Source organism: Notamacropus eugenii, chromosome 2 (genome assembly GCF_028372415.1).
Source record: "Notamacropus eugenii isolate mMacEug1 chromosome 2, mMacEug1.pri_v2, whole genome shotgun sequence".
In the NCBI taxonomy this organism is placed as follows: domain Eukaryota; kingdom Metazoa; phylum Chordata; class Mammalia; order Diprotodontia; family Macropodidae; genus Notamacropus; species Notamacropus eugenii.
In genome coordinates, this window is record NC_092873.1 from 112,508,585 (window position 1) to 112,527,196 (window position 18,612).

General features: G+C 38.4%; 1 protein-coding gene across 4 annotated transcripts in view; it reads left to right on the top strand.

Moving 5' to 3' along the window:
• Positions 1 to 18,266, top strand: part of ADGRF4 (adhesion G protein-coupled receptor F4) — a 37,358-nt gene extending 19,092 nt beyond the window's left edge. For 2 of the 4 annotated variants that reach the window (XM_072642400.1, XM_072642401.1), the window contains 6 exons: positions 2,294 to 2,557; positions 3,765 to 5,141; positions 8,795 to 8,836; positions 9,251 to 9,310; positions 11,791 to 11,847; positions 17,651 to 18,266. In XM_072642400.1, coding sequence (XP_072498501.1) covers positions 2,294 to 2,557; positions 3,765 to 5,141; positions 8,795 to 8,836; positions 9,251 to 9,310; positions 11,791 to 11,844 — 1,797 coding nt within the window. In that variant the 3' untranslated portion in view covers positions 11,845 to 11,847; positions 17,651 to 18,266. The remainder of the gene's footprint in view (positions 1 to 2,293; positions 2,558 to 3,764; positions 5,142 to 8,794; positions 8,837 to 9,250; positions 9,311 to 11,790; positions 11,848 to 17,650) is intronic. The other 2 variants (XM_072642402.1, XM_072642404.1) reach the window with 2 other exon arrangements.
• Positions 18,267 to 18,612: the final 346 nt, after the last annotated feature.

Here is an 18,612-nt window from a genome sequence, read left to right on the forward strand (position 1 = left end):
TCTCCCCCTGTCCTCCTTTTTTGTCATCTCTATCACTAACTCCAATCCTACAAAAAAATAGCTTCCTCCATTGTAAGAAATCATCATAGTTGAACAAAATAAAAAGGAACTTCTTTTAAACTCTTATAATATCCCCTTGCTTGCCATGTTAGTCAACTCAGGAGCCAAACTGAGTTCTGGCTGGTGGAACTGATGAAACTCATGACCTTTGACCCAACTTTTCTCCAGCTACCAAAATCACCATAATCTCTGTGAGCAATACTGTATATGTAACTATTTTGATTCTGCTTTCTTTATACTCCCTCATGTTTTATATCTTCCCATATTTTTTATTTTTCATATTTGTAATTTCTTAGGGCACAATAATAATGTTTCATATGCTAATATCTATTTCACCCTTCCCCAATAACTGGACAGGTAGACTATGTCTAGCTTTTTTCTCTTACAAATAAAATGTCTATGAATACTTTTGCACAGATAAGTCTCTCTCCTCATTCTTCCCTTCAATTATATCCTTTGGATATAGTTTTAGTATGGGGATCACTAGGTCAAAGGGGCTGTTTCATCAGTTTTATGACACACATTGTGCATTGCCAGATAGCTTCACAAAAATACTGCACCAATTAACAGCCCTTTTTGCTTTCTTAATAATTTGAGCATGGAATAAGAAACTAGATGTCTCAGAGAGATGCAGAAAGTAAGGCCTACTTTACATCCTTATAACCAGTTATTTCTCCCACTCCCTCCAGCCTCGGCTTATCCTGCTAAAGCACTGACTCTCCCTACTTCATTCTAATATTACAACAAAGATTAATGCTGGATTTGAATATGTACCAATTAGAAGGCACAAAACATAGACAATTTTTAAAGTTCTTTGGTACTATTATTATCCACAAGTGAATAGAGAATCAATATATTTTGTTTTGTTTTGTTTTCAAAATTTGATGTCCAGAGAGTCACTACCATAGGGTTGGCCACAGGGTGATGACTTAATTTGGCTACAGCAACCCCTGAAACAACATGGCGTGGTGATGTTTGTTAGTGGAGGAAGCACCCCCAACAAAGAAATCATATATCTAGAAAGTAATGAAGTGAGATACCAAGTGAATAAGTGAATAAGCTTTTAAGTTCTGATTATGCGCCAGGCACTACACTAAGTGTTGGGGATGCAAAGAGAGGCCAAATAAACAACAACAAAAAAGAGCTAACCATCTAAAGAGAGAGACAACACATGAACAACCATGTACTGATAATGTTTAATATAAAATTTTGGAATAATCTCTTTGTTCTCTCTGAAGTAAACTCAGAGAGTGCCTCTTCCTATGTCAGCAAAAGCCAGCCAAGGCCGACTCTACACTCCTTAAGGAGACCTTTAACCTAAGACACTATATCTTGAATAATGAGACTTTCCTTTGTATCTTATTATCTATAGACATATACTATGTTATGGCATATTAATGGTAAAGAAAAATAGACATCTTAGGTCATAATTTCTATTGAACATTGTTTACCCTTTCCTACGTCAGTTATCTGTTTAGTGCAGGAAGCCTCCCACTTACTAGTGGTGGGATTTCTTTCCTTATCACCGAGACCCAGCCTGGAATCCCAAGGCCTGACCAACATTGTTTTGTTAATTGTCCTGACTTACTGAATTTATGATTTGTTCAACTAGGAGAGTTCCTTTCTCACAGTAAAATGTATATAAGCCAGAAGATTTCTGCACTGGGTAGCCAGAACATTTCTGGCTCCGTAATGCATTATGTTACCGTTGTCTTTAATAGGGAATTGATCAATTAATTAATTAAATCATAAAATGTATGCATTTAGCTTGTTGCCTTTTCTTTTAACAAAGTTTTCAGGTCAACAGTACAAACAAGATATATATTCACGATAGATTGAAGATAATCTCAGGGAAAAACTGAATCAGGTTAAATCTCCAATTTTTTGGAAGTCATAACACTCTTATCACTGTGTATTAAATTTTATGTGATTCCTATTTCCTTCCCTTCATTTCCTTTACCTAGAAAAAGAATGATAACTCATGGCTTAAAAACTATTACATCCATTTGTATTAATTTCATTTTGAGAACTGCTCAGAACCTTTTGGGTGGTCATTGAGATATTGCCTAAGCCGAGTCTGCTTCTCTGTTCCAGCAAAAAGATGATTTTCTACTTTGTGTGTGTCTGATAATAGTAACCAGACATCAGTGAGACCTCCCCAGACACCAGTAAGGTTGCCTTTCTGCAGAAGGAAATAACTATTTCTGTTTTTCGTTTTTTATTTTTTTCACAGGAGATCAGTGGAGTTTCAGTATATGAGCCAAGCTTGGTTGGCGGCTCACGATTTTCTGCAACTGTGTTACTAACTCCATCTAATGAAGAGTTCATTGAATCAGCAGCTCAAGGCATCCGGAAGAAATGTCCAGATGATTATGCCTGTGTAATCAATGGTGTGAGGTCTTCAGAACCTACATCTGGAAATATTGCCTTTATAGTCGAGTTGCTGAAAAACATATCCATGCAACTGTCTACAGATGTCAACCGGAGGAAGATGCAGGTATAGCTTTCTTTGTAGTAAAATGTTATCAGGTACATTTCTCAGAAGGGCAGGTAGATGGTGCAGTGGATAGAGTGCCAGGTCTGGAGTTAGAAAGGCTCATCTTCTTGAGTTCAAATCTGGCAAGTCATGTCACCCTGTTTGCCTCACTGTAAAATGAGCTGGAGAAGAAAATGTCATACTACTCCAGTATTTTTTTTTTTAAACTCTAGGAGTTGGGCAGGACTGAAAGGGCTGAACAACCACAAAAATTAAGTAGGTTGGCTTTTAGTAACCTCTTACCCTTCTCTTTTTAGCACCTACCTAGACTCAAGCTTGTTTGCTGCCTCCAAGGGTTGACTTCGTATTTCGTCAGGGCTTGGTGTCTCAGCTCTCTGTCCTATTTGGAAAGAAATCCCCAATAAGATATTCATTGATGACAGCTTAAGTTACAACTTCTACCAAGAATGGTTATATTTCAATAGGGGATTTATAGAACAAAAGGTCTTCAAGACCAGTGATTAAAAAAGGAATCACTCTCCAAGAGAATTTGGTTTGAAAGGATTATCCCTATTCTCCAGAGGACCTATGATCTCTTGAGGTTAGCATTCCCTCCAAAGAAGCAGACCACCACCCATACTGTGGGAGACTTGTGCTTATCTACCTCTATTGTCACAGGGAGTGCTGAGAATTACTTACCAGGCTTAGAAGGGAGGTATGCCATTGTTTTGTTTTTAAATATGAATTTATTTGGGGGAAAGAGCTCTGGCCTAAGAGGTATTGAGGTGTTGTGGAAAGAGTGCTGAACTTGGAGTCAGAGGAGCTGAGTTTGAATCTTCCTTCTACCTATAGGACATTGGGCAAATAACAACCTCTCTGGGCCTCAGTTTCCTTAGTTTTAAAATGACAGAGTTGGATGGGGTGGCCTCTGATTTTTTACTTCCAGAGCTGTCATCTTATGAACTTAAAATGAGTCAGGTTTAGTCCAATGTCCAGTCTTTACTGGACATCTGAATATGGGTAGGTCACATAAACTCAGCAGGCCTCAGTTATCTCAATTATCTTTAAAATGGGTTTGATGACAATAACACTTGACCTGGCTATCTCACAGGGTTATTGTGAAACTCAAAGGATATAATATCTGTGAAGATGATGGATAAAGTATAAAAAAGTACTGAACAAGTATGATTTATTATTATTTTAAATTATTTCTTGTCTCAATTGGCAGAGTTTCAGCACAATAGCTAACCACGTCCTCGACAGATCAGTCATCTCAAATTGGGCATTCATTCCTGAGAGAACCACTAGTTCGGTTTTGCTACAGTCAGTGAATTCATTTGCCAAAAATCTCACTATTGGTGATGAGCCTGAGACTATCGTAGATGAGCCCTTTATTCAGACCAAAGGTTTTAGAGTCAGCCATAATACCCAAGGGAAGAGTCTTAATTTCTCTATGAGGGTGATTGATGGTGGGAAGGATGTACAAGGGATAGTACTCATCCCCTGGAAAGAGCTGCAGAAGCTCCCAGCTCCCTCCCAGGCCATCAGCATTGCTTTCTCAACCCTGGGAGAAATTTTGGAAGAAGCTCGTTTGCAGAATGAGAGTTTTCCCAGACAGGTGAATGGGCTGGTTCTCTCAGTGATCCTGCCAGAAAAGATGAAACAAGTCTTACTCACTTTTGAGAAGATAAATAAATCCCACAATGCCAAAGCTCAGTGTGTAGGCTGGCACTCCCGGAATAGGAGATGGGTGGAAGAAGCCTGCGAAACAACAGTGGATGTCATGGATAAAGCCACGTGCCGTTGCAACTCCACCAATTTCTTGATGGCCTTCTCCATTCTAATGTCTCCTAAGACCTTAGCCAATAAAACCCTGGATTACATTACCTGTATTGGCCTCAGCATCTCCATCTTAAGCCTTATTCTGTGCCTGATCATTGAAATCACAGTGTGGTCCCAAGTGACAGTGACAGAGATCTCATACATGCGTCATGTGTGCATTGTGAACATTGCCACATCACTACTGATTGCCAATGTGTGGTTCATCCTTGCGTCCTTCTTTGATGGCACAGCTCAGAGTTACAACTGGTGTGTAGCAGTGACATTCTTCAGTCACTACTTCTACCTTTCTCTGTTCTTCTGGATGCTGATCAAAGCCCTCCTCATCCTTTATGGAATACTGATTGTGTTCCGCCGGATGATGAAGTCTGCTATGATGGCCACAGCCTTTTCCGTTGGCTATGGGTGCCCTCTGGTCATTGCTGCCACTACCGTTGCTGTCACAGAACCAAGAAAAGGTTATGTGAGACCTCAGGCCTGCTGGCTCAACTGGGACAACTCCAAAGCTCTTCTTGCCTTTGTCATCCCAGCACTGACCATTGTGGCAGTAAATCTGATTGTGGTTTTTGTTGTGGCTGTCAACACTCGAAGGCCTTCTATTGGAAGTTCCAAGTCTCAGGATATGGTGACCATTATGAGGATCAGTAAGAATGTTGCTATCCTTACCCCACTGCTAGGACTGACCTGGGGTTTTGGGATAGCCACCCTAATAGACGGCAGCTCATTAGTGTTCCACATCATCTTCTCTTTACTCAATGCTTTCCAGGTAAGTGACACAAATCAGGGAATATTTTTCTACTATTCTGAGTGTTCTGAGCCTAGCGAATATATTCCAAATAACTTTAACTGTTGCAATTATGGGTGTTTGATAACTGCTCATCTCCTTCCTTTTTCGTCTTGTCTCTCACCTTCCATTTTCTACTGTAGATGTTATGCCTTTCTGGTGTTCGAGCTACAGATGCAGCTGGTGGCTCAGTGTATAGAACTCTGGGCCTGGAGTCAGGAAATCTTGAGTTCAAATCTAGCCTCAGATATTAACAAACTATGTGAACCTAGGCAAGTCACCTGACCTCTGTTTGCCCCAGTTTCCGCATCTGTTATATGGGGATAATAACAGCACCTGCCTCCCAGGACTGCTGTAAGCATCAAATGAGATAATAATTGAAAAAGGTGCCTGGCACATAGTAGGTGTCATATAAATTCTTATTCCCTTCCCAATAATCTATAAAAGAAATCTTTGCATATGTATTTTGCTGATGGCTGCATAAGACTCTTTTATTACTAGCTTGAGAGGTTTGTTTTTGTGTTATGATTTGGATTTTAAAAGCTAACTCTCTAGGACCCTTATTACTTCTTTTTTACTTACCTTTTATTCAGCTTGCTGATACCAGGGCTACAGTGATACCTGAATTACAGCCTAGCGGTCCATATAAAGAGATCTCTAATAGTTGTAGATAAGATGTAGAAAGAATTGAGTATCTCTTTTAGAAAGACACAAAACTCTTTACTAAAGCAGCAAAGCATTACTAGGAGTACAATCCTGAATTAGTAGATTCACAAAAGTAATACAGGGTGTCCCAAAAGTCTTTGTGTAATTGTGAGCTATCACTTAAATTAATTAAATAGATAATTAAATTAATTATTTAACTAATTAATGCTAGAATAAAAATAATTAAATTAAGCTTTATTACACTCAAGAATAATATCGAAAGATATAAACACCCAGATGAAATAAAGTTTATTACTTTATTCATTGCTCTTTAACCAGTTTGAAGGTATTCTTTTCCCTTTCCCTACACTCTTACTAACTATACTTTAGGTATTGTAAGCCTGTTTATCAGCCCTTGGAGTTAAAAATCACTTACCACCTTTCTCCTTGTAGGTATGCATTTAGTGCTACTTGCCCCAAGCATCAAAATTTTAATTTACATTAATAAAAATATTAATTTACTAGAGGATTTTGATTTTATTTTCAGGGTTATTTATTTTCCTTCCAAGTGATTTGGCCAAAAAAAAAAAAAAGACATTATATCCGTATTTTCCCAGGATGCCTTCTGTGTTACTATCCTCCTCCAAGATTTTTCTTAACCTGACTCTATTCTCATTTCCCTGCCTTTTTAAATCTGGCCGTCTTCCACCAGACCTCTGTCACTATCACTTTGAAATATCTCTTTCATGGAATGTATAGTTCATAGCTCTCAATTAGAAAAGTCCTGGGAGGTTAAATAATTGTACCCTTGCCCATGCCATGTATCTCTGATATAATCACTTATTATGACCATCATGTTGTATGAATGTTCCAAAAGTTTCAAAGAGAAAAATATTCTGCCATATATTCATTATATCTTTGCATATCCATGGCAAAAAGTCACTCCACTAGCCCCAGAGATACAGGCTCACCTCATGTCTCAGTCCTAACTGGAACTCACAGCTAATGGTTTTTCTCCTATCTCATCTGTTTTCTACACAGCCATCATACTTTATTTCTCAAGCACAGTTCTGACCATGTCTCTCCTCTGTTTCAGAAGCTTCCATAGCTCTCTGTTACCTCTAGAATAAAATATAAACTACTCTGTTTGGCTTTCAAAGCCTTTTGCAATATGTATCCACGCTACCTTTCCAAATTTATTTAAAATTGTTTTCCTTCACACCCTTTGTTCTCTCTAAACTGGGTAGTTTTCCATAGATGACTTTCTATCTACCATCTCCATACCTTTGTATAATCTGCCCCTAATGTATGGAATGAAATATGCTCTCTCCTCACTACATATTTTATATTTAATTTTCTACATATATGCTAGTTCTCCCCAAGATTATAAGCTTCCTGAGGGCAAGGACTGTTAACTTTATTTCCCAGCATCTAGCATAGTGCCTAGCACATAGTAGGTACTCAATGATGTTTACTGAATGAAGAGATGAAGTATATTGATTTTCATTGGAGCCTATGTTACATTTCGACATAAGATAAAGCTCCTAATCCTTGACATAGTGCCTGAAAGTCATTGTCAGTTTTTGGAGAGAAACAAATATATATATCCCCCATATTTAATGATACTGGCAATTTTTCCCAAAATCTTATAAATTGCACACACACACACACACACACACACACACACATATACACATGCACAAGCACTTGCATGCATGCAGATGTGCATATACCATATATATTAAATTCAATACTCAAACTATATATGTGAAATCATATAAAATAAAATAATATAAAGTAAAACATAAGTAAATCATAATATATAACATAACATAACTTTGTTTTTGTCCTTCATTGTCTAAAAAGACCATGCCATCAGAGAAATGATGACATGACTTGCACTTGATTTTCTTTTGAGTGAGGGAAGGCTGTGCAAGGTCACCAGCCTCACTTCTCCTCCAGAGCCATCTGGATCCAGAGACGTGATATTCCTCAGGATGACTTGAGATGGCCCAGGATGCACTGGGAGACCTTGGCCCCTTTAGGCCAAGGTCTTTGCAGGTGCTCACGTAGGGCGAGGCAACAGCTATTTGCAGATTGCAGGTATTGGGAGAGGAGAGGAGAAGAGAGGAAAAGAGAGGAAAGGAGAGGAGAGGAATTAGTCAGTAAAACCCAGTCAACTGGGCATCTTTTGGACATCCAAATTTACCTTCCTGTGGAGAGGAGAAGGAAGGGGAGGGGGAGGCAGACATGAGAGGAGATGTTGAGTTACCCAGCTAGCTGAGTCCCCATCAGGCAGCTGTATCTACTCACAGGATTGTGTTCATAACATAATATAATGGGACATATCATAACACGATATGATATGACATGTATGATATTATATAATGATTATAGCCAGTTATTCTATTACAGGAATAAAGGTAGCCTCAAGGGGAAAAAAAATCCCAATTATTTACTTCGCAAATGGTTTATAAAATTCTGACTACTATCTTCCTTTAACATAGTGAAAAATAAAAGTCCTGTTAATCTTACACCCAAAGGCATAAATTTAGAGATTTTGATGCCTAGGGCAAGTAACAATAAATGCATGCCCACAGATCAACTGTAATTCATGATACGAAAATAATACAAGAGGTAATTTAAACAAATTTAGTAGAGTGGGAGGGGAGTTAGTTACTACAATGGCATGTTATTAACGATACTTGTTATCTGTTGACTTCTTATTTTTCTTGATAGTTGAGTGTTAAACACTGTTGTCTCTGCGCTGTTGAGGGACTGCAAGTGGTGTTTACATGTAAATGTACCAAATTAAATTGAATATTCTTTTAATATTGTTATTTGAGTTATTTGTGCCCTCTAAATTTTTGTGCCCTGGATCAAAACTCTAGTTGTTTTGCCCCAGTTATGATTCTGCGAGACATCCGAAGGGGACATAATGTGGGAGATCTTCTCCCTTGTTCTTATATTTATGTCCATCATTGTCCTAGGGGTTCTTCATCTTGCTGTTTGGGACCATTCTGGATCAAAAGGTAAAACTTTGTCTCCTTCGTACAGTGGACTCAATTTCCTTATTGGAGATTGGTGCACATCTTACAGAGACCTATTTAAGTTCAAGAGTGAGCAAACAAAAGCCTGAGTCTGTAGTTGGGGGTGGGAATTGGAGGGTGGGAGGGAGTTGGGGGATAGAAAAATATTCTTTTTGATTTATACTCAAACAACCACCAAGATGAGAAACAACATGTAACCGGTGTATGCAGGTTACTTGTGCTTTTGGCAGGGCTATTAAATGATGAATTGGATTTGGGACAGATCATTGAATTATAGATCTAGAGTTCTTATGCTCAAGTTGAAGTTGGGTAGATTTGGATCTTCTGGGTTTTACTCTTCCCTAGGCTTTCCAGTAGATTATTGCTGCCAGTAATTGATTTTTCCTTTGGTTTTAGACAAGAGAAGCCTTGAAGGTGAGGATGTCTTCCCTGAAGGGGACATCAAGGATAGAAGAGGTAAGTAAGCTTGGTCTCTTTCTTCATAGCATCATGGAGTCTGAGGATCTGTGGGACAGAATAGAGGAAAGCTACTCTATTAAGTAGATTAATTTAGTGTTCAGATTTTGCTAGAGAACAGAATTTTTAGTGTCTGAAGACTTTCCATTTTTTATTGCGTGTATCCTGTCTCAGAATCATTTCTTCCAGCTCCAAATTGATTGGATCTCAAATTGAATGCATTCAGTGCCCAACAAAGAATACTTTTTTTCTTTTTTAAAATATTCATCCCTATATATGTATAACTCTCAGCCCTAATCTCTCTCCAGAGCTCCAGTTCTAAACTGCTCACAAGAAATGTCTATCGGCATGTCTAATAGGCATCTGAAACTCAATATATCAGAAATAAAACTCATCTTTTCCCTGAAACTCATCCCTCTTTGAAAACTTTCTCTTTTTAGAACCCTGGTTCACACCCCCCGTTCTTCATCCCTCATCCTTTCATTTTCAATCCATAGCCAGATCTTGCTATTTCTACCTTTACAACATCTCATGCACCCAAGTGCTTTTTGCCCACATAGCTACCATACTAGTTCAGGCCCTCATCACCTTTCACTTGTATTATTATAATAGCATCCTAACTAGTTTCCCTGTCTCAAGTCTCTCCCCTCTTCAATCCACCCTAAACACAACTACTAAAGTGGTTTCACTGAAACAGTGTTCTGACCAATGAACTCCAATGGTTCATTGTTGACTTTAGGATCACACACAAATACCTCCACTGGGCATTCAAAGCTCTTCAGAATCTGCCTCCAATCTGCCTTTGCTGATTTGTTATATATTATTCCTCTTTACTTACTCAATGGTTCAGGCCAATTAACTTTCTTGCTGTTTCTTTCCTATGACTGTCTCCATGCCTTTGAATTGGAGTGTACCACTATGCTTGAAATACTCCTTCCTTGACTTTGTCTTTTAGAATAACAGTTTCCTTCAAAACTCAACATAAGTGCCACTATCTATAGCAAACCTTTCCTAATCACTCTGGTTTCTAGATCCTTTCCCCTATGGAGGTAGCTAGGTGGCACAGTGGATGGAGTGCTGGACTTGGAGTCAGGAGGACCTGACATGGTCCTCCTAGTCAGACCTGGACTAGCTGTGTGATGCTGGGCAAGTCCCTTAATGTTTTTTGCCTCAGTTTCCTCATCTGCAAAATGAGCTGGAGAAGGAAATAGCAAGCCACTCTAGTATATTTGTCAAGAAAACCCCTCAAAGGGTCAGGAGGTATAGGGCTTGATTAAACAACAATAAAATTCTTCTACTAATTAATCCTATATTCATTTATATACACACACACATACACACACATACATATGTATGTACATACACACATATATATTTATTTGGATATATGCTTTTTATATGTATATGTTATTTCTTCTGATAGAATTATATGACTTGAGGGTAGGTACTGTTTTGTTTTTATCTTGGTATCTCCAGTGGCTAGCACAGTGCCTGGCATATAGTAAGCACAATACTAGTTTACTCATTGAGTAAATGCTTACTGAATTAGACTGAATGGAAATGAATTAGATAGCTGAGGTGGTAGCTTGGAATTGCAGAACTCCCATTGACTAGACCCCACTGGAAGGACATAGAGGAGTCTCCATGCAGAAAGTCAAGGAAATGATAGTACTTGGGCACTCTGCATGTCTGGTTAATAGATACCAGTCATAAAAAGAATAATGGTGATTATTAAAATAAACATATAAGGATACAAGCATCTAGAGAGGCACTGTGGTGCAGGGACATCCTGGTATGTATTTAGTTCAGATGTATAATTCCTCCAGGGTGGAAAACTCCCAATGTGGAAACTAAGCTATTAAAGCTTATATAATGACATCCTGTGTGTTGGTGTATAGATGCATATAACATGCATGTATATGTACATGTGTGTACACAAATATAATAATAATAGCTAGTGTTTATGTGGTGTGATGCACTAAATACTGTGCTAAGCATTTTACAAATATTATCCCATTTGATTCTCACAACAACCCTGAGACTTAGGTACTATTATTATTATTATCATGTTACAGTACTGAGACAAAAAAAAAAAGATTAAGTGACTTGCCTAGGGGTCAGAAGACTTGAGATCAAGTCTCAGTTCAATTACTTATTTGCTGTTCCTGCAAATTTGAATAAGTACCCCTTCATGAGCTTTAGTTTTTACATCTGCAAAATGAATTTAATACTGGTAATGGCTCTTTTTGTCTAGAGAGATTTAAACGAAACACTTTCCTCACAACATGACCTAAATAACACCCAGTTTTTGGAGAAAATATAACCAAGACTGACATTTGATGTGACTTGCCTATGATTATAGAGCTAGTAAGCAGCCTTGAAGGGCTGGAGTGAGGGAAGATGTTTGTAAACTATAAAGCATCGTGAAAACTACTTTTTAGAGCAGTCATGACAGTGCTGTCATTTTCTCCTTTCTATAGAATTCAACATATAATCCTAACAATGCATCTAAATTAGTGGCTCGTTCACGATGAAAAGTGAGTATTAAAACCTGAATGAAAGATTTCCCTTTTCTGTAATAAATCATTTAGTAGATCGCTTGGTTAACATTTTGCTTATTATTGGGGTTGGGGGACAAAGCCAATCTTTTTCTGGGAGTGTAACTTTCTCCTGGTGTGATCAAATGGGTAGAATGATTTGAACTCAAGTTTTGTTTCTTAATATATCCATGTTGAATGAATGAACAAATGAATGCATGAATGAGTAATAGCCATCATTATTTACTGAGACAAACATCTTGAATATCCTTTGAGCAATTAATATTTTCTTTGAGACCTGAAAAATATCTAAATGACTGAATGACTCATTTTACAATCCAAGCACAATTGGAGGGATAGCTTAGTGTAGATATACGAACACTGACCTTGGGAAAAGGAGACCTGAGTTTGAGTCCTGCCTCTGACACTGTATACCTGAGTCCCCTCAGACTAGTCTTTGAACTTTTTGATTCAGTTTCCCCATCTATCAAATGGGGATAATAATAATTATACTATCTACCTTATGGGGTTATTATGAGGAAAACATCTCGTAAATATGCTACATAAATGTGTTATTATTATTATGATAAAATAAATAAATTTGTTTAAAAAATTGTCATCCTAGTTTCAATCGACATGTTGAATTAATTACCAATTTGTAGGTGTTTAAACTTTCAGCACTCTGTTTTCATTTGGCCATAGTGAGAGGAAGAACACAGTGAGATTTCATTTGCTCTTATAAGGCAATATGACTTTCTGTTCGCAGAGTCTTTGTAACTTTAAATTTTAATTTTTTTTAAAATTTTACTTTAATTTTAAAAATAAATCTTATTTTTATTTTTATTTTATATTTTATTTTATTTATATTTTATCTTTTATTTTTGCATTCCAGTAAATTCAAGATGTACTCTCCCACAAATTTAATGAGTTCTTCTCTGTAAAAAAGAAAAAAAATAATTTAAACAAAACATAGTGTATTTGTCTGATAGTGTGTCCAAAATTCCATACCCCTAGATCCCTTCTCCTCCTACGTTCCTTGTATTTTAGCTTTTATCTTCTCCCAAGATGGTAAGATATGGAGTGCATCCCTCTGATATCATTAGAAAAAAATTGATCAGGGTCAGGTTGAGACAAATAGGGTGCTTTCTAGAAGGGAAATTGGGGTAAGATCTAAGGCTGTCCCTAGTGGGACAGGAGAAAGGTATATTACTCTGAAGTATTCTCCTCTTTTCCATAAAACCTCTGGCTTCATGTAGTTTTACACAGGTAAAATTAGAACAAAATGACTTTAAAAATCAGACTTAAAGGGGAAAAAAAGCCACGAAGGGGCAATTTGGAACTTGAAGGATGTGGGGGAGATGGAAAGAACCCGGGCTTTGAGATAGAAGAATCTGACCAGACTCTACTCCTTTCCTGTGCTATCTGCTTCCCTAGGTAGAAAGAGAAACTGGATTGGATTAAAATTTGTAGGCTTTAAGACTGGAAAGGCTCACAAAGTACAACCTTCTTATTTTGTAGATGAGGAAACAGGGTTCAGATAGGGGAAGGTGACTTGCCCAATGTCATGCCAGCATTAAGTAGCAGGGGAGGGTTTGAACCCAGGTCCCTGGACCTCAATTCCAGTGCTCTCCTCACTACTCTCTGCTGCCAGTTAGTGTTAGCCCTCCTCCCTCTCTCTCTGTTCCTCTTATGTTGTTGCCTTCATTCCTTTGTGTTCAAATTAGGATTTTGTCTCTTTGGATTCTTGGTGGTTGTGTTTTTGAGAATTGAGGTTAATGCAGAGTAGTTTTGTGGCAATAAATGAGTGTCATATTGAAAGTCATCTCATCCCTTCTCTGATTTAGAGATTCTCTCCCCACCCCCTCCAGTTAAATTTAATTCAACAAGTATTTCTTAAGTACACACTTTCCCCTTTTGCACATTGGGCAGCTAGGGGGCACAGTGGATACAGTATGCCACCTGGAGTCATGAAGATTCATCTTCCTGAGTTCAAATCTGGCCTCAGACACTTACTAGCTGTGTAACTCTAGGCAAGTTGCTTAACCCTGTTTGCCTCAGTTTCCTCATCTGTACGATGAGCTGGAGAAGGAAATGGCAAACCACCCCAATATCTTTGCCAAGAAAACCCCAAATGGGGTCATGAAAACTCAAACATAAGAGAAAAAAAAAAAAACCTTGAACAACAAAGACAAAAAATCAAAATGGTTTTTGTCTTCTGTAATCCCAGTTTACCTTCTACTGAGGGAAACAATGAGCACACAGATAAGTAAATACAAAATATATATTAGGTGAATACAAAACTACTGTGAAGGAGATCAGCAAAGACATTCTATAGGAGATGGTGCTTGAGCTAAGCCTTCAGTGGAGTCAGTGATTGCAAAAGGTAAAAGTGAATCAGAATGGAGAAGGCATTCCAGGAGTGGGGAAGATCCTGCCTAAAAGGTATAATATAGAGTATTGATCTGTGCAGTGAATTGAGTGTCAGACTTGGAGTCAGGAACTCAACTTGAGTTCAAATCTGACCTTAGACATTTAGTAGCAAGATGACCCTAGGCAAGTGACTTACCCCTGTTTGCCTTAGTTCCTCACCTGTAAAATGAGCTGGAGAAGGAAATGGTAAAGCAATTCAGTATCTTTGCCAAGAAAATCCCAAATGGGGTCAGGAAGAGTCAGACATGATGGAAAAAAATGAACAGTGAAAAGAATATGGTTCAGGGCTGGCATTTGCTAGGGGGAAAAGTGGGGGAGATCAAGTAGGATTAGAATGCCAAGGTGTAAGAGTGTTATGGGCTCATTTGGTGTATTTGTAGAATCCTGGAGTTAGGGGATGCAGAAGAGATGTAGAACCTATGATATTGACATGATATTGACACATGTGCATAGGCACCCAGAAATGATTATCTTAGGGATCTGGAAAAATAATGTTTGTTGTCTCCATCCAGGGGTACACTTGGGTTAGCTCAAACGAGAAGAGCTGATCAACTTTAAGGGTGAGAATTTACATCTTAAAAATCAGCAAAATGTACAAAAATAATTTATTTGTTGATTATCTAGAAAACTTTAGTATTGCACATTAAACTGAAAAGTATTTGATACTTATTTCTCTGCTGCCCTTCCCTCACCTAATGGTTAAATACCACCATAACAACAATGCTATCTTTTTAGAAATCATTCTCATTTCTGGCTTTGGTGCAAAACTTCTGAGATGAAGGAACCCTCTCTACTCTAAACAATATGAGGCATCCTATTCCCTTAATCTCCTACTTCTCAAATCTGACCAAGTAACATAACTCAAAAGTGACATCTGTTATTAGTCAACAATGGGTGGCGCCAATTCACAAGTTTCGGAGTAGGAAAAGTTTATCTTTACCTTTTCCCTTCTCCACCCTTTTAGCCTTCTTCCTAGGTGGCCGCCCTGGGTGTGCCTTTTGTTATCATACCTGACTTGGTGCTCACATGTAAATCTCTCTAGGCAGCCAGGTGTCATAGGAGATAAAGACTTTGGGGTCTGGAAGCAAATGTCGGCATTCTACATCAGACGCTTCCTACCTGTGTCATCCTGGGCAAGACACTGAACCTCTTTCAGACTGCTTTCTTATCTGTAAATTGAGGATAATAATGACCTTCCCCTTGGCCAGCACTGAGAATCAAATGAGATACACATTGTAAAGAGGGCAGCCAGGAGTTTCAGTGGTTAGAGTGCTGGACCTGGAGGCAGGACATCTTCCTGAGTTCAGATCTAGCCTTGGACACTTAGTAGCTATGTGACCCTGTGCAAGTCATTTAAGTCTGTTTCACTCAGTTTTCTCATCTGCAAAAAATGAGCCAGAGAAGGAAATGGCAAGCTATTCCAATATCTTTGCCAAGAAAACCCTAAATGGAGATGACAAGAGTCGGATATGACTGAAGAGACTGAATGACAACCACATGTAAAGTACTTTGCAAACATTGAAGTGCATGTAAACAACAGATATAATTATTATTATGAATGTTTTGGGGATTCTTTGGTCCTCCATCAGTTGAGGGTTCATGGTGGCTATGTTTCTCCTTTCCTCTGTATTGGAATTTACTCCCTCTGTATCTCATTCTCTAATCTAAGCTCTTTCTCTGAGGATTCAATTAACTTACTTAATAAATCCAAGGTTCTTATCCTTTTTTTTTGTAATGTATTCCTTTGGCAGTTTGCTGATCTATATTATCATCATTCTCAGAATAATGTTTGGTGTCTCCATCCAGTGGTATGCTGGAGCCAGCTCAAATGGAGAGAGTTAGTTGTTAAATTTTTCATTGTGAGCATTTAGACTCTGGAAATCAGCAAAACCTACAAAAATGTTTTATTGTTGTTTTTGTTTTTGATTGTCTAGACTTTAGTAAACTATGGAGAAAATGTTAGTAATGTGGATTAAACTGAAAAATATATTATTCTTACATTTCCTTCCCTTCCCCTGGAGAGCCACACTCATGCGGCTATAATCACAATTGAAGGACTAAATTTCAATTAAAGGTTAGTGAAAATAAAGACATATTTCCTCCCCCCAACAAGTTCATGAACCCTCTTAAAGCTATTCATAAACCCCAGGTTAAGAGCCCCTGTAACAAACTAAACTGTATTCATAGGAGAGAGTTCTTCTGTCACATCCAGGTTATATACTACTCATTTTAAGTGGCTTTCTGGTGGCATTAGCTTAGCCTTATTATCTAACTAAAAGGAAATTTCAGGTGGATTGGTAGGGAGGCTAATGCTATAATAGTCAGGGCGAGATACTTTTTGAGAGGGCAGAGCTTGGAGCATCCCTGCTGATCACACTGAAGTTGTAATTTCCAAATTTATCTCCTCATAGAACAGGCCCTGGACCCTAAATAGTGAAAATATCTTTACTCAGAAATGTATTTCTTAATATAGGGAAAGCTTTACCATCCCCAGTCATATGCTTTACCTCAAGTAAGAGATTCTCTTTAAAGGAAAGTTCCAGAACTGCTGTCTGCTAGTTGGCCAACCTTCTAGTACATAAAGAAGTATTAGAGTATATTGGGTGGATCATAGATTTTAAGATGGAAGGAATAGAGCCACTTTATTTGAGACATGGGCAGCTAGGTGATCCATGGATGGAATGCTGACCTGGAGTCAGGAGGGCTTATCTTCCTCAGCTCAAATCTGACCTCAGACACTTACTAGCCATGTGACCCTGGACAAATAAAACCCTGTTAACCTCAGTTTCCTCATCTGTAAAATGAGCCAGAGAAGGAAATGGCAAATCACTCCAGTGTCTTTGCTAACAAAACTCCAAATGGGGTAACAGAGAGTCAGATGTGACTGAAAAACCATTGAACAACAAATGCACGGTGCTAAGCTTTGGGGATACAGAAAAGAGACAAAAGACAGTTTCTGCCCTCAAGGAGCTCACAATCGAATGTGAAATGACTTGGCCAAGGTGATGAAGGTCATACAGATAGTAGGTGACAGAGACAGGACAGGAACTCTGGTTTTCTGACGGATCATCCAGGACTCTTTTCAACGCCATTCATCAGTGTCCTTAGGTGTGAGTGATGGCACATCCTGTCTCCAGAACAGGTTTTAGTAGTAATGAAGATAGAGAGGGCACTGGATATTCAAGGCACAGGGTGGGTGGGGGGAATGGGAGAGTTGATACAGAAAAGGAATGGATGATGCAAAAGAGAAACTGGGGTAGGGGGCTGTAAAGGAATAAATACCTATGACATATTTTTGCCCCAGGCTGGTTCTTTTCTTGACTGTCAAGTGGTTTGTCTTACATATCAAATCTTGGTTTCTTATGACTTACAGGTATGCTTCCGGGAGAGAAGTATTTGGAAAGAAGGTTGAAGAGAAAGTGGGACTTATAATTTTCCTTTCAATCCCCTTTCCCCCACAGAACTGAAACCAGGATCAACAATGTGAGATAAGACCAGGAAGCCTAAAATATTCTCAGCTGAGCCTGTGACCTGTCTTTGGCAGGTTGAAGCCTGTTTGGACTTTGCAAAGGTTATGAATCTGCCTGAAAGGTTCTGTGATCTCCAAAGAGAGGAAAAACCCTCTTGATTTAACTTCTCTTGGGAAAGAAAATAGGGCCTTCCTTCTTCTGTATGGATCCTTAGCTTTCCTGGGGTGCAGAAGATCAATTGAGGGACACAGAACATACTTTGAGAAAGTGAGTCTGAGGTGGTTTCCGACAAGGAGGGTACGTTGGAAAAGCCCTAGTTGTTTTGTTTATTCTTGAACCTTTGAACAAGGTACTCTTGGTACCATGGTTTCCTCACTTGTGAAATGGGGAAAATAATATTAGGAGGTGCTCATGGGGGCATATGTGTGTATGTACATATGTATAAATCAACGAATGCAGAGTGTATAAAAAATAACATTGCTATTTGTTCTGTATTAAGAATAAATGAGTTTCCCTTGCCTGTGTGTATATTTCACTGTCATAAGATTCTGGGCCAACTCTTTAATCTATAGATCTATAGATGGCAAGCTCATTGAGGGCAGGGTCTTTTATCTTTGCCTTTGTTTCTCAGATTATATCAGCATTCCTGGCACTCTGAAGGTTCTTAATAAATGCTTGATGATGGATTGGTTCCAGTGGCAGGAACAGATTGGCCAACATTTTCTAATTTATTTTCTGTGAACACTACTTCATTCAATGAATCCTTAGCAAGTATTGACTATTTGCCAGGCTCTGTGGCTATGAAAACAAAACAAAACACAATCTTTGTTCCAAGGGGCTTACCTTGGATAAAACTTTTTCACAG